The sequence below is a fragment of the Rana temporaria genome, chromosome 1 (genome assembly GCF_905171775.1).
Source record: "Rana temporaria chromosome 1, aRanTem1.1, whole genome shotgun sequence".
In the NCBI taxonomy this organism is placed as follows: Eukaryota; Metazoa; Chordata; class Amphibia; order Anura; family Ranidae; genus Rana; species Rana temporaria.
In genome coordinates, this window is record NC_053489.1 from 673997352 (window position 1) to 674010303 (window position 12952).

At 48.3% G+C, this 12952-nt stretch overlaps 1 protein-coding gene across 2 annotated transcripts in view; it reads right to left on the bottom strand.

Moving 5' to 3' along the window:
- Positions 1–6276: 6276 nt before the first annotated feature.
- Positions 6277–12952, bottom strand: part of GALT (galactose-1-phosphate uridylyltransferase) — a 47456-nt gene continuing 40780 nt past the window's right edge. For both annotated transcript variants that reach the window (XM_040335634.1, XM_040335635.1), the window contains exon 11: positions 6277–6726. In XM_040335634.1, coding sequence (XP_040191568.1) covers positions 6646–6726 — 81 coding nt within the window. In that variant the 3' untranslated portion in view covers positions 6277–6645. The remainder of the gene's footprint in view (positions 6727–12952) is intronic.

The window sequence follows — 12952 nt, forward strand, 5'->3', positions numbered from 1 at the left end:
CTCCTCCACGCCTTTCCTCCACTACGCTCCTCTCCTCCACTCCACTACTCTCCTCCACGCCACTCCTCTCTTCCCCTCCATGCCTCCTCTTCTCTCCATGCCTCCTCTTCTCTCCATGCCTCCTCTTCCCTCCATGCCTACTCTCCCCTCCATGCCTCTCCTCGACTCTACTCCTCTCCTCTCCTCCACACCTGTCCTCCACTCCACTCCTCTCTTCCCCTCCACGCCTCCTCTTCCCTCCATGCCTCTTCTCCCCTCCATGCCTCTCCTCCACCACACTCATCTCATCTGCTCCACACCTCTCCTCCACTTCACTCTCAGTCACACCAACAAGTCTCACATCAACACACTGACTAACACCAACATTCTCACTCTCAGTCTCAACACTCACATGTCCATTCTCACTCCTATACATGATTTTAATTGCCCAAAAGATAGCAAACCAGTGAAACCACCACACAAAAACAAGTCGAAATTCGACAAGCCCACCTCTGCCCTGCTCTCTGTTCCTCCCTCGCCAAACCACGCACTCATACACCGTCTCAAAATGGAGTCCAGGGGCGGAGGCTATAAGCCGCGCATCGAAAACGAAAGTAAAGTATGACATTTTCGAATGGTTAAGATTTGCTGCGATGTACTTACGAAAGTACGAATGATTTACAACACACATTAGCAGCGTTAGCGGAGCAATTCTGACACATTGCGTAAAATAACGAATTAAGGCCCGATTACAAATTTACTCAAACAATCTTACGAAAGTAATAATCAGTCAGTATCAGTAAGACCGTCAAGTAGTCTATCGCAGCCAAGTTAGATTTACAAAATTACAATGAGTAGTGTGTTGAATCAACGTAAAATGTATTTTAACTGAATTACGAATGCACTAAGATCTACTAAAGCACGTTTTTACAATCGAATGAAACAAGACACGAAAATACGAATGATGATAAAACAACGAAGATCTATTTCCTACGAAAATACGAATGCGGCACGATGGTAAATATAATGTAAATACGAATCTAAAAAAACGAAAAATATACCAACGTAAAAACGAATAAACAAATAAATTCATTCAAAAAATACGAACGAAGCAGAATACAAAACATAACGAAAATACGAATCTCGATTCAACGAAAAATAAACTAACAAAAAAAAACGGAAACGGAAAAAAGAGTGTTACGAAAATACTAAAGAGTACGAATACGATAACTAACGTCTTACGAAATTACGACTCGTTACGAATCACGATAAACGAACAGAAACGAAACAGAAATAAACGAAAATTTTTGCTGTGCACATGTCTACACCAAACCATCCACTGGCAGCAACAATTTAGTCTCTGCTTGAAAAAATGTAAATTGGAATACTGCACCATTTATCTTATGCTGAATATAGATTCTCCTATATAAATACCCCTGACGAAGGGCTTGAACCAGTGGCGGAATTATCGGGGTCGCCACAGTCGCACTTGCGACTGGGCCCTGCAGATCCGCTTCTTTAGGGGGGGCCCCGCCGCCGCCACCACCCGTGTGCCAGTGTGAGGGGCCGTCATTATAGCCGTGCTGACTACCGGGAGGCCCGTCGCAGCCGTGCCGCCTGGCCGTTCGTTCCGCCGCTGGGAGGGGGACTTTCGCCCGCTAAGGGGAGAGAACACTGGCTGAGAGAGACTCTGCACCACCCCCACACCACCGCTGCCACCCCCCCATGTACCGCCGCTGCCCCCCCACGTACTACCGCTGCCATCCCCCCACGTACCACCGCTGCTCCCCCCACGTACCACCGCTGCCATTCCCCCAAGTACCACTGCTGCCTTCCCCTCAATTACCACCGCTGCCACCACCTCAACATCACCACTGCCACCCCCCCCATGTACCACCGCTGCCATACCCCCCACGTACCACCGCTGCCCCCCCCACGTACCACTGTTCCCACCCCCCCAAGTACCACTGCTGCCTTCCCCTCAACATCACTGCTGCCATCCCCCTCAATTACCACCGCTGCCACCACCTCAACATCACCACTGCCACCCCCCCTCAAGTACCACCGCTACCACATCCCCCTCAATTACCACCGCTGCCACCACCTCAACATCACCACTGCCAACCCCCCTCAAGTACCACCGCTACCACATCCCCCTCAATTACCACCGCTGCCACCACCTCAACATCACCACTGCCACCCCCCTCAAGTACCTCCGCTACCACATCCCCCTCAATTACCACCGCTGCCACCACCTTAACATCACCACTGCCACCAACCCTCAAGTACCACCGCTACCACATCCCCCTCAATTACCACCGCTGCCACCACCTCAACATCACCACTGCCACCCCCCCTCAAGTACCACCGCTACCACATCCCCCTCAATTACCACCGCTGCCACCACCTCAACATCACCACTGCCACCCCCCCTCAAGTACCACCGCTACCACATCCCCCTCAATTACCACCGCTGCCACCACCTCAGCATCACCACTGCCACCCCCTCAACTAACGCTGTTGCCGCCCCCCTAAAAAAAAAAAAAAGTATCATAATCATGATTTTTTTTTTGGGGGGGGGGGGGTGCCTTCGTGATTTCTTGCACCGACACCCTGAACTTTCAGGTTACGCCTCTGATTTGAACCTGAAACGCGTTGGGAACCAAAGATTGTTCTCGGACATTGGAGAGTAACCACTAATATGTACAACATTTATTCATGAGTGCAAGAATTTTTTTTCTTTTGTTTTTGTTTTTTGTCATTGTTTTAACAATTATCACATGTGTGATTAAGTTTCATACAATTTTCAATAAATGCTTTTATTCAACCCTTTGTAGTAGTGTTGCCATTTAACCACTTGCCAACCAGGCCAATTCTGAAATTTTTGTGCAGGTTTGTGCAAAATTTATAGCGTTTACAAAATAGGGGATCGTTTTATTATTTTATTTTTTTTTACTACTAATGGCAGCGATCAGCGATTTTTTTCGTGACTGCGACATTATGGCGGACACTTCGGACAATTTTGACACATTTTTGGGACCATTGTCATTTTCACAGCAAAAAATGCCTTTAAATTGCATTGTTTATTGTGAAAATGACAGTTGCAGTTTGGGAGGTAACCACAGGGGGCGCTGTAGGAGTTAGGGTTCACCTAGTGTGTGTTTACAACTGTAGGGGGGTGTGGCTGTAGGTCTGACGTCATCGATCGAGTCTCCCTATAAAAGGGATCACTCGATCGATGCAACCGCCACAGTGAAGCACGGGGAAGCCGTGTTTACATACGGCTCTCCCCGTTCTTCAGCTCCGGGGAGTGATCGCGACGGAGCGGCTAGAAACGAATAGCCGCACCGTCGTCCCGGATCGCTCCTGAAGCCACGGGAACCGCCGCATGTACCGGGGGGGGGGGGTCCTGATCAGACCCCTGACCCACGTCTAGGCAGGGACGTACATGTACGCCAATGTGCCTGTCCGTGCCATTCTGCCGACGTAAATGTACATGCGGCGGTCCGGAAGTGGTTAAAAAAAATAATAAATTTGATCACTTTTATTTCTATTGCAACGAATGTAAACATCCCTTGTAATAGGAATATGACATGACAGGTCCTCTTTACAGTGAGATATTGGGATCAATAAGACCCCACATCTCACCTCTAGGCTGGGAAGCCTGAAATAAAAAAAAAAAAAAAAACGATCACCGCTTCCCAGCTGAGACGGCGCCGGTTTTTTTTAATGCAGAGGCCGGGCGTGACGTAATGACATCACGCCCGGCCTCCAACGATCATAGAGACTCCAGCGACTATCTGGTCCGCTGGAAATCTCTATGGTGAACAAACCCGGGGCCAGCGGGTCCGTTCTCCGACTCACCGATCTCAGTGGTTAGTCGGTAGAAGCACCGGAGGGCGGCGGGGGGATGTCCCCTCTCGCCGCCCGTAAGAACGATCAAGCGGCTGACCAGCCACTATGATTGTTCCTATGGTGAAGGGAATCGCCGGGTGAAAACAATATCTGAATGATGCCTGTAGCTGCACCCATCATTCAGATATCCCCCCACAAAGCCCAGGACGCCCTCCCCCACACCCCCGTGAGCTCCGTGAGTGTGACTACGGGACTCACGGATTCGATGTTCGCCGGTGTCCCGCGATCCTGTCACGGAGCTGCAGAACGGGGGGATGCCTGTGTAAACAAGGCATTTCCCTGTTCTGCCTAGTGACAGGACACTGATCTTCTGTTCCCTGTGATCGGGAGCGGCGATCACTGTCGTGTCACTGGTAGCCACGCCCCCACACAGTAATGCCCTGTACACATGATCGGATTTCTGATGGAGTAAAATCCAATGGATTTTTTTGTCGGAATTACGATGAAGCCGACTTTCATCAGTCTTGCCTACACACAATTCCGACCGTGCCAAAACGCGGTGACATAAAACACTACGACGAGCCGAAAAAAATTGAAGTTCGATTCTTCCGAGCATGTGTCGACTTGATTCTGAGCATGCGTGGATTTTTCTCCGATGGAGTTCCACACAGACGATCGGAATTTCCTATCGTTTTTTTTTTTTATCAATAGGAAAAACTTAAAACATGTTTCTATTTTTTTACACCGATGTAAAAAAGACCGATAGGGCGCACACACGATCAGTTTGCTCGATGAAAACAGTCCATCGGACAAACTGATCGTGTGTACACGGCTTTAGAATCACTCCCTAGGACACACTTAACCCCTTCATCGCCCCCTAATGGTTAAACCCTTCCCTGCCAGTGTCATTTATACAGTAATCAGCGCATTTTTCTAGCATTGATCACTGTATCAATGACAATAGTCCCAAAATAGTGTCAAAAGTGTCTGATGTGTCCGCCATAATGTCAGTCATGATAAAAAAAAAATAAAAAAAAATGATCGCCACTGTTAGTAGTAAAAAAAAATAAAAAATATTAATAAAAATGCCATAAAACTATCCCCTATTTTGTAGACACAAGGGCCCAGATTCACAGAGAGCAAGGCGCACATTACGCCGCCGTAGAGCACACACCGTATGCCACACCAACGCAGCGCGGAGAGGCAAGCATTGCCTTCAGCAAGCCAGTGCTCCCAACGCTGCGCCAGCATGGCGTGGGTTTCGAAGGCGCACGTCGGCGTAGGTGGAAGTGGGCGTGACCCCATGCAAATGATGGGCCGAGCGCCAGACAGGTACGTATCACGAACTGCGCATGCGCCGTGACATGTACGCAAGCACAGCACCCTCCTGCGCCTGCTCACAACCAAGCCAGGACATCTGCCTAAGCTACGTCGGATCACCGCGTACGCCGTAACACAACGTACGCCAAGCCAGACACACGTCCAACGCACAATATGCCGGCTTGTGTATCCTGGTGCAGACCTTTGCATGTCTGTTGCCGGGTTGCACCTCCTTTATGGGGAATAACTTTTTGCCGGACGTACAACTTACGCGCACCTCGCGTAGCATGCGCCGGGCACACGCACGTTCGTGAATCAGCGTATTTCCCTCATTTGCATGTTTGAATGGCTAATCAATGGGAGCGGCACCATGCGTCCAGCCCATATTTGCGCCCACCCTACGCCGGCGTGTGCAAGCTACGTCGGCGGGGTGTAGCCTGTTTTTAGGCGCATGTTGGTTCGTGGTTCTGCTGCACACATACGCAGGCGCACATTGGCACTTACGTCGGCGTACCTTGTTATACGTCGGCGTAAGTGCTTTGTGAATCTGGGCCTATAACTTCTGCGCAAAAATATATAGAAAAATACATATCGGCCTAAACTGAGGAAAAAGAAAAAATGTATACATTTTTTGGAGATATTTATTTATTATAGCAAAAAGTAAAAAATATTGAATTTTTTTCAAAGTTTTCGCTTTATTTTTGTTTATAGCGCAAAAAAAAAAACGCAGAGGTGATCAAATACCACCAAAAGAAAGCTCTATTTGTGGGGAAAAAAAAGGACGCCAATTTTGTTTGGGAGCCACATCGCACGACCGCGCAATTGTCAGTTAAAGCGACGCAGTGCCGAATCGCAAAAAGCGGCCCGGTCATTGGGCAGCCAAATCCTCCGTGGGTGAAGTGGTTAAAAAAAAAAAAAAGCGTCTCCAATGCCGCATTTTGAAGCAAGTGTAAAGGAGCCCATAGAGTGTTGTCCCATGAGCTGGACGATCTCTGCGCAGCATGAAGAGGAGAATACCGTCATCACAAGGGCTGTAACCAAAAGTAGATGGTGAATCCATGATCCATGATTTCAGGACACATATAACCCTCTTCCAAAAATTCGGGTCATTAAAAAATTTAAAAAACTACCACCACAGCCCCCTAGTGATCACAAAATCAGCCAAAAATCTCTTACAAACCCCCATCTGTCCATCAGAGGGACTGTCAATGATTAGGATACCTTTGAAAACTCACATTTATAAAATATAAAGTTTCTTTAAAATATAGTATTTTTCTTTAATATCCCTTGAATACAATTCCTATAGATCAGTTCAGTGTGACCCGGAGATGACTGTCCGCGCCGCTACGTCTGGTCCAGGGTGCAGACGTTGTATCCCGCTGCGTTTGGAAACGCACATCCTCAGCAGGTAGAATTCCACGTCCGGCCGGAAAATAAATTTATCTGGATATTTCCACCTCTACCATCTTCAGTTTCGAATCGGGAGTACTACTACTCTGTATCTTCACCCCTCGGCTCCGTCTGTCTCAACTTGTAATGCTCCTCTGGTAAATTCCGAAGGCGTTCAGCCGCCTGGGAGGAAATAAAAATAAAAAACAGAGGAAAATATGAAATACCTGGTAAGTTATAATTGTACAAAATGGGGGAGATTTACTGAAACTGGAGCACTCAGAATCTGGTGCAGCTGTGCATGGTAGCCAGGTGCGGCCACTCATACGGGGCGCAGGGGCACCGGACGCATGGAAGAATGACACAGGCAGGCTAAATGGTAACACTTCTCCTCACGGGCCACCAACAGTCTCCTCAGCACTCCATCTTCCACTAAACTCCCTACCAGCTTGGCTCATCCATATTTAAGGGCTGGCTTAGCCTCCATGCCAATCCCACTGCCTGGAGATTGGCCTCCGCCCCCCCCCCCCAGTTTCCAGAAGGTTCTCCAACCTTCTAGAAACCTGAGGAGGCACCAGAGTCCTGCCTGCATGAGTCATCCAGCCCTGAACTGTGGTAAACTTTTGACCCAGATTCAAAGACTCGTTTTACCATGAGCCAAAACATAAATTTGCCTGCACTCACACTAGAGGGTGCTACACTTACATTGGTGATCAGTGAGAAGAATGTTCCTTACATTGGTGATCAGTGAGAAGAATGTCCCTTACATTGGTGATCAGTGAGAAGAATGTTCCTTACATTGGTGATCAGTGAGAAGAATGTCCCTTACATTGGTGATCAGTGGGAAGAATGTCCCTTACATTGGTGATCAGTGAGAAGAATGTTCCTTACATTGGTGATCAGTGAGAAGAATGTTCCTTACATTGGTGATCAGTGAGAAGAATGCTCCTTACATTGGTGATCAGTGAGAAGAATGTTCCTTACATTGGTGATCAGTGAGAAGAATACTCCTTACATTGGTGATCAGCGGGAAGAATGTCCCTTACATTGGTGATCAGTGGGAAGAATGTCCCTTACATTGGTGATCAGTGGGAAGAATGTCCCTTACATTGGTGATCAGTGGGAAGAATGTTCCTTACATTGGTGATCAGTGGGAAGAATGTTCCTTACATTGGTGATCAGTGGGAAGAATGTCCCTTACATTGGTGATCAGTGAGAAGAATGTCCCTTACATTGGTGATCAGTGAGAAGAATGTCCCTTACATTGGTGATCAGTGAGAAGAATGTTCCTTACATTGGTGATCAGTGGGAAGAATGTCCCTTACATTGGTGATCAGTGGGAAGAAAGTTCCTTACATTGGTGATCAGTGGGAAGAATGTCCCTTACATTGGTGATCAGTGGGAAGAAAGAATGTCCCTTACATTGGTGATCAGTGAGAAGAATGTCCCTTACATTGGTGATCAGTGGGAAGAATGCTCCTTACATTGGTGATCAGTGAGAAGAATGTTCCTTACATTGGTGATCAGTAGGAAGAATGTTCCTTACATTGGTGATCAGTGAGAAGAATGTCCCTTACATTGGTGATCAGTGAGAAGAATGTCCCTTACATTGGTGATCAGTGGGAAGAATGTTCCTTACATTGGTGATCAGTGGGAAGAATGTCCCTTACATTGGTGATCAGTGAGAAGAATGTTCCTTACATTGGTGATCAGTGGGAAGAAGGAGGAGGACACACCCAAGGAGCTCTCTGAGAGAACCAACCTTTTTCAAGCCTGGGCCTTGCCTGCTAGCTTGGCCCAGGAATAATGCCTGATCCTGGGGGAGGCCCCGGGATGGATCCCCCTGATGATACGGGGCCTAGTGAGGAGGAGGTGGAGGATCTGTCTGTAGGTCCAGGCCCTGCTGTGGATGCGAATGTCTTCAGTCAGAAGAGCATTGATCGTTTTAGGGCGATTGGAAGAGCTGAAGAAAAACTTAAAATTTTGAAGGCTGAACACAAATCCTTCAAAATCAAGTATTTCCAGGCCTGGAGTAAAAATCGTTTGGCCATGAAGCCTGAGTTGCAGGAATTGGAGGAAAAGGTAAAGGAGCAATCTTTATTATTGGAAAAGCTGAAAGATAAAAGTGGAGAAAAGTTTGATAATGAGAGGAGATTTGCCAGCCAGACAGCAAGTTCCAGGGACCAGCAACAGCCTCAGATAATGGATGACGCGGGTCCATCTGCTTCTGCACCTCTCCCTCCATGTCAGGGCTTGGAATCGCCGACGGCAACCAGCCAGGGTTTTGAGAGTGAGCATGGCACCCTGAAATGTATCCAGGAGATGGAGTCACCCCTGAGAGCAAACAAGCCTGCTAATACAGAAGTCCCTGAAGCCAAGCCAGCACAGGTGGAGAAATATCAGCACACCTCACTGTCTTCCAACATGTCTGCCCAACCTGCTGTGGTGGACGGTGTCCTGACTAAGGAGCAGAAAGGGAAGGCCTTGTGCAAAGCGCTGCCTGGAGTTTCTGCTGGGACCTGTAGTTCCTCTGTACAAGGTATGCCTGTTACCAGCAATGAGATTGCCTCACCTGAGCCTCCCTGTGGTGGGGGAGGGGATCAGCATATTGCACCATGTGCAGTGGAAGAAGCAATGGAGGTTTCACCTGCTGCAGTATCAGACCAGCCTGCACTATCCTCTGATGACAACCCTGTCCTGACAGAAGAGAACCGACCAGCTGAAGCTTCTACAAGCACAGCAGTGGGAACTGACACTGCTGGGAAGACTGCAGGAACTGTGAATATTCCAGCAAGTTCTAAAAATGACAGTAATGATAAAACAATGGATGTGGTGGGTGGTGAAGGGGTTAATACTGCTGGGAAAAATAAAAATGACATTCCTCCCCCTGCTCAGCAGAGGAAAGACTCGCCGATTGTTCAGACCAAATCTGTGCAATCGATATCTGCTGCAAATGTGTCAGATGGTTCAAAACAAACAAATGTTTTATCTGCTGGGAGTTACGCGTCGGTTTTGGGGAATCGCACCAAGGAGGGTGGGGGGAATGGTGCAAATGTTGGTGGTCACAATTTGGGGGGGTTTAGTGGGGGGATGGTTGGTGGGTATAAGCGGAGAAATGTGGTCCAGCTGAAGTGGGAGGGGGAGGGGACCCCACCAGTAAGGGGGAGGGTGGCCGAGTTGATCCTGGAAATGGGGTTCAAAGTCGCAGACATTTTTGCTTTGATTTGTCCCATTGGGAGTTGGGAATTTGATTTGTCCTTTGTAAAACCTGAGGGTCTGGATTTATTTTGGGAACGTTTTAGGGGGCGCAGGGACCTTCCGCAGTGGAATGGTTGGATGCCAAAGGTGGTTTCCAGGCAGCCTCTAATAAAATCAGTGACGATCCTTGTGCGTAACGAATCCATCCCAGAGGCTGATTTGGTAGTATGGTTACGCCGCTATGGTGAAGTCCTCGCTCCACTGCGGAAGGTCCTTGATCAGCATGGGATATGGACAGGGGCCTGGACAGTGTCACTAAAATTGGGGGTGCAGGGAGATGTTGTTCAACATCTGCCCTGTTCAGCCTTTCTGGGGAGGGACAGGCTGACCATTTTTTACCAGGGTCAGCCTAAGGTGTGCAATAAATGTGGTGACAAGGGCCATTTTGCCTCCACCTGCACCCGCAAGAAATGTTCTTTGTGCCAGGAGCTTGGCCATTTGGCTAAAGACTGTACTGACATTCGGTGCAATTTGTGCCAAAAACTTGGTCACCCGTACAGTCAATGCCCGGAGGCATTACATAACCTGCCAGGGTTGGAGGCTGAGCTGCAGAGGCTGGATAAGGAGGATGAGGCCACTGAAACTCTTGTTGTCCCTCCTGTGTCTGTGACATCTGTTTCTGTTCCCCCTAGTGATGTGGTCCCTGAGTCTGTCCCTCCTGTGTCTGTGACATCTGTTTCTGTTCCCCTTAGTGATGTGGTCCCTGAGTCTGTCCCTTCTGTGTCTGTGACATCTGTTTCTGTTCCCCCTAGAGATGTGGTCCCTAAATCTGTCCCTCCTGTCCCTAATCCATCTATTCGTAGATCCTCCAGACTGGCGGAGGCTGCTGGGGGGGCAGGTTTAGCGGATCTTCCCACTCAGCCTCCAGTCCCTGCCCCTCGGCAGCGCAAGCGTGGTCAGGGGAATGTGGGGGTGCTGGATGGGGGTGGGGCTGATGGAAGGGTGTCCGTACCCCATGTTTCACATTCCATTGATGGGGATTCGGATGAGGAGGGGTGGGAGAAGATTAGGAGGAGGAAAAAAATGAAGAGAAAGACAAGAAAACCGGTCGTCTCTTCCTCAGAGTCGGATCCAGGAGGGGTTCCCCTTGGTAACACCTTTAATGTGTTGTCAGGTGAAAAGATGTCTTTGTCTTCTTCTTTTTCATCTATGGATGAGTCACGTTGTTTGAAGAGAGCGGTTTCTGGTGATGAGAGTGTGGTGAAGGTCAAGAAACGACTACCCCAATCATCCTGATGGCAGTTCCCCCTCCGATAAAGGTGGCGACCATTTATGTCGCCAGCATTAAATCTGCAAGAGCTTGTGATATGGCCTTATTTTTGCTCAGCGAGTTTGATGCCGAGATTTTATTTTTGCAAGAGACCTGGCTCCATACTTTGGCCGATGTCCACCTGGCAAAAAGGGAGTGGAGATGCGGTCCCTCCTTTTGGTCTCTTGCGGCTGAGCCCTGCAGCGGAGTTGCGGTACTTTTTGAAACCGATATGGTAACGCGCCGGCGGGTAATTGAGGTAGAAATAGGTGGATGTATGGTGTTGGACGTTTCTTAGAAGGGCTGCATGCATAATGGGTGCGGGTTTGTTTCTTGACCTTGCAGGTTTGTCTGGTGTAGTGGTGTGAGTTTGTATTAAGATTTACTTTCCTGGTGATTACATGATTTTTGCTTTGCTGTAAAGTCTTTTGTTTGAGAGCAGATTTGCTATATTTATTTTCATTTATGTAAATATGTGTATATTTATGTATATCTTATAGTGATTTTATGCTTTTTGTTTGCAAGACTTTTAATAAACAAAATTGGGAAGAATGTCCCTTACATTGGTGATCAGTGGGAAGAATGTCCCTTACATTGGTGATCAGTGAGAAGAATGTTCCTTACATTGGTGATCAGTGGGAAGAATGCTCCTTACATTGGTGATCAGTGGGAAGAATGTCCCTTACATTGCTGATGACTAGGAAGAATGTTCCTTACATTGGTGATCAGTGGGAAGAATGTTCCTTACATTGGTGATCAGTGAGAAGAATGTCCCTTACATTGGTGATCAGTGGGAAGAATGCTCCTTACATTGGTGATCAGTGGGAAGAATGTCCCTTACATTGGTGATCAGTGGGAAGAATGTCCCTTACATTGGTGATCAGTGAGAAGAATGTCCCTTACATTGGTGATCAGTGAGAAGAATGTTCCTTACATTGGTGATCAGTGGGAAGAATGTCCCTTACATTGGTGGTCAGTGGGAAGAAGGAGGAGGACACACCCAAGGAGCTCTCTGAGAGAACCAACCTTTTTCAAGCCTGGGCCTTGCCTGCTAGCTTGGCCCAGGAATAATGCCTGATCCTGGGGGAGGCCCCGGGACGGATCCCCCTGATGATACGGGGCCTAGTGAGGAGGAGGTGGAGGATCTGTCTGTAGGTCCAGGCCCTGCTGTGGATGCAAATGTCTTCAGTCAGAAGAGCATTGATCGTTTTAGAGCGATTGGAAGAGCTGAAGAAAAACTTAAAATTTTGAAGGCTGAACACAAATCCTTCAAAATCAAGTACTTCCAGGCCTGGAGTAAAAATCGTTTGGCCATGAAGCCTGAGTTGCAGGAATTGGAGGAAAAGGTAAAGGAACAATCTTTATTATTGGAAAAGCTGAAAGATAAAAGTGGAGAAAAGTTTGATAATGAGAGGAGATTTGCCAGCCAGACAGCAAGTTCCAGGGACCAGCAGGAGCCTCAGATAATGGATGACGCGGGTCCATCTGCCTCTGCACCTCTCCCTCCATGTCAGGGCTTGGAATCGCCAACGGCAACCAGCCAGGGGGTTGAGAGTGGGCATGGCACCCTGAAATGTATCCAGGAGATGGAGTCACCCCTGAGAGCAAACAAGCCTGCTAATACAGAAGTCCCTGAAGCCAAGCCAGTACAGGTGGAGAAATGTCAGCACCCCTCACTGCCTTCCAACATGTCTGCCCAACCTGCTGTGGTGGACGGTGTCCTGACTGAGGAGCAGAAAAGGAAGGCCTTGTGCAGAGCGCTGCCTGGAGTTTCTGCTGGGACCTGTAGTTCCTCTGTACAAGGTATGCCTGTTACTAGCAATGAGATTGCCTCACCTGAGCCTCCCTGTGGTGGGGGAGGGGATCAGCATATTGCACCATGTGCAGTGGAAGAAGCAATGG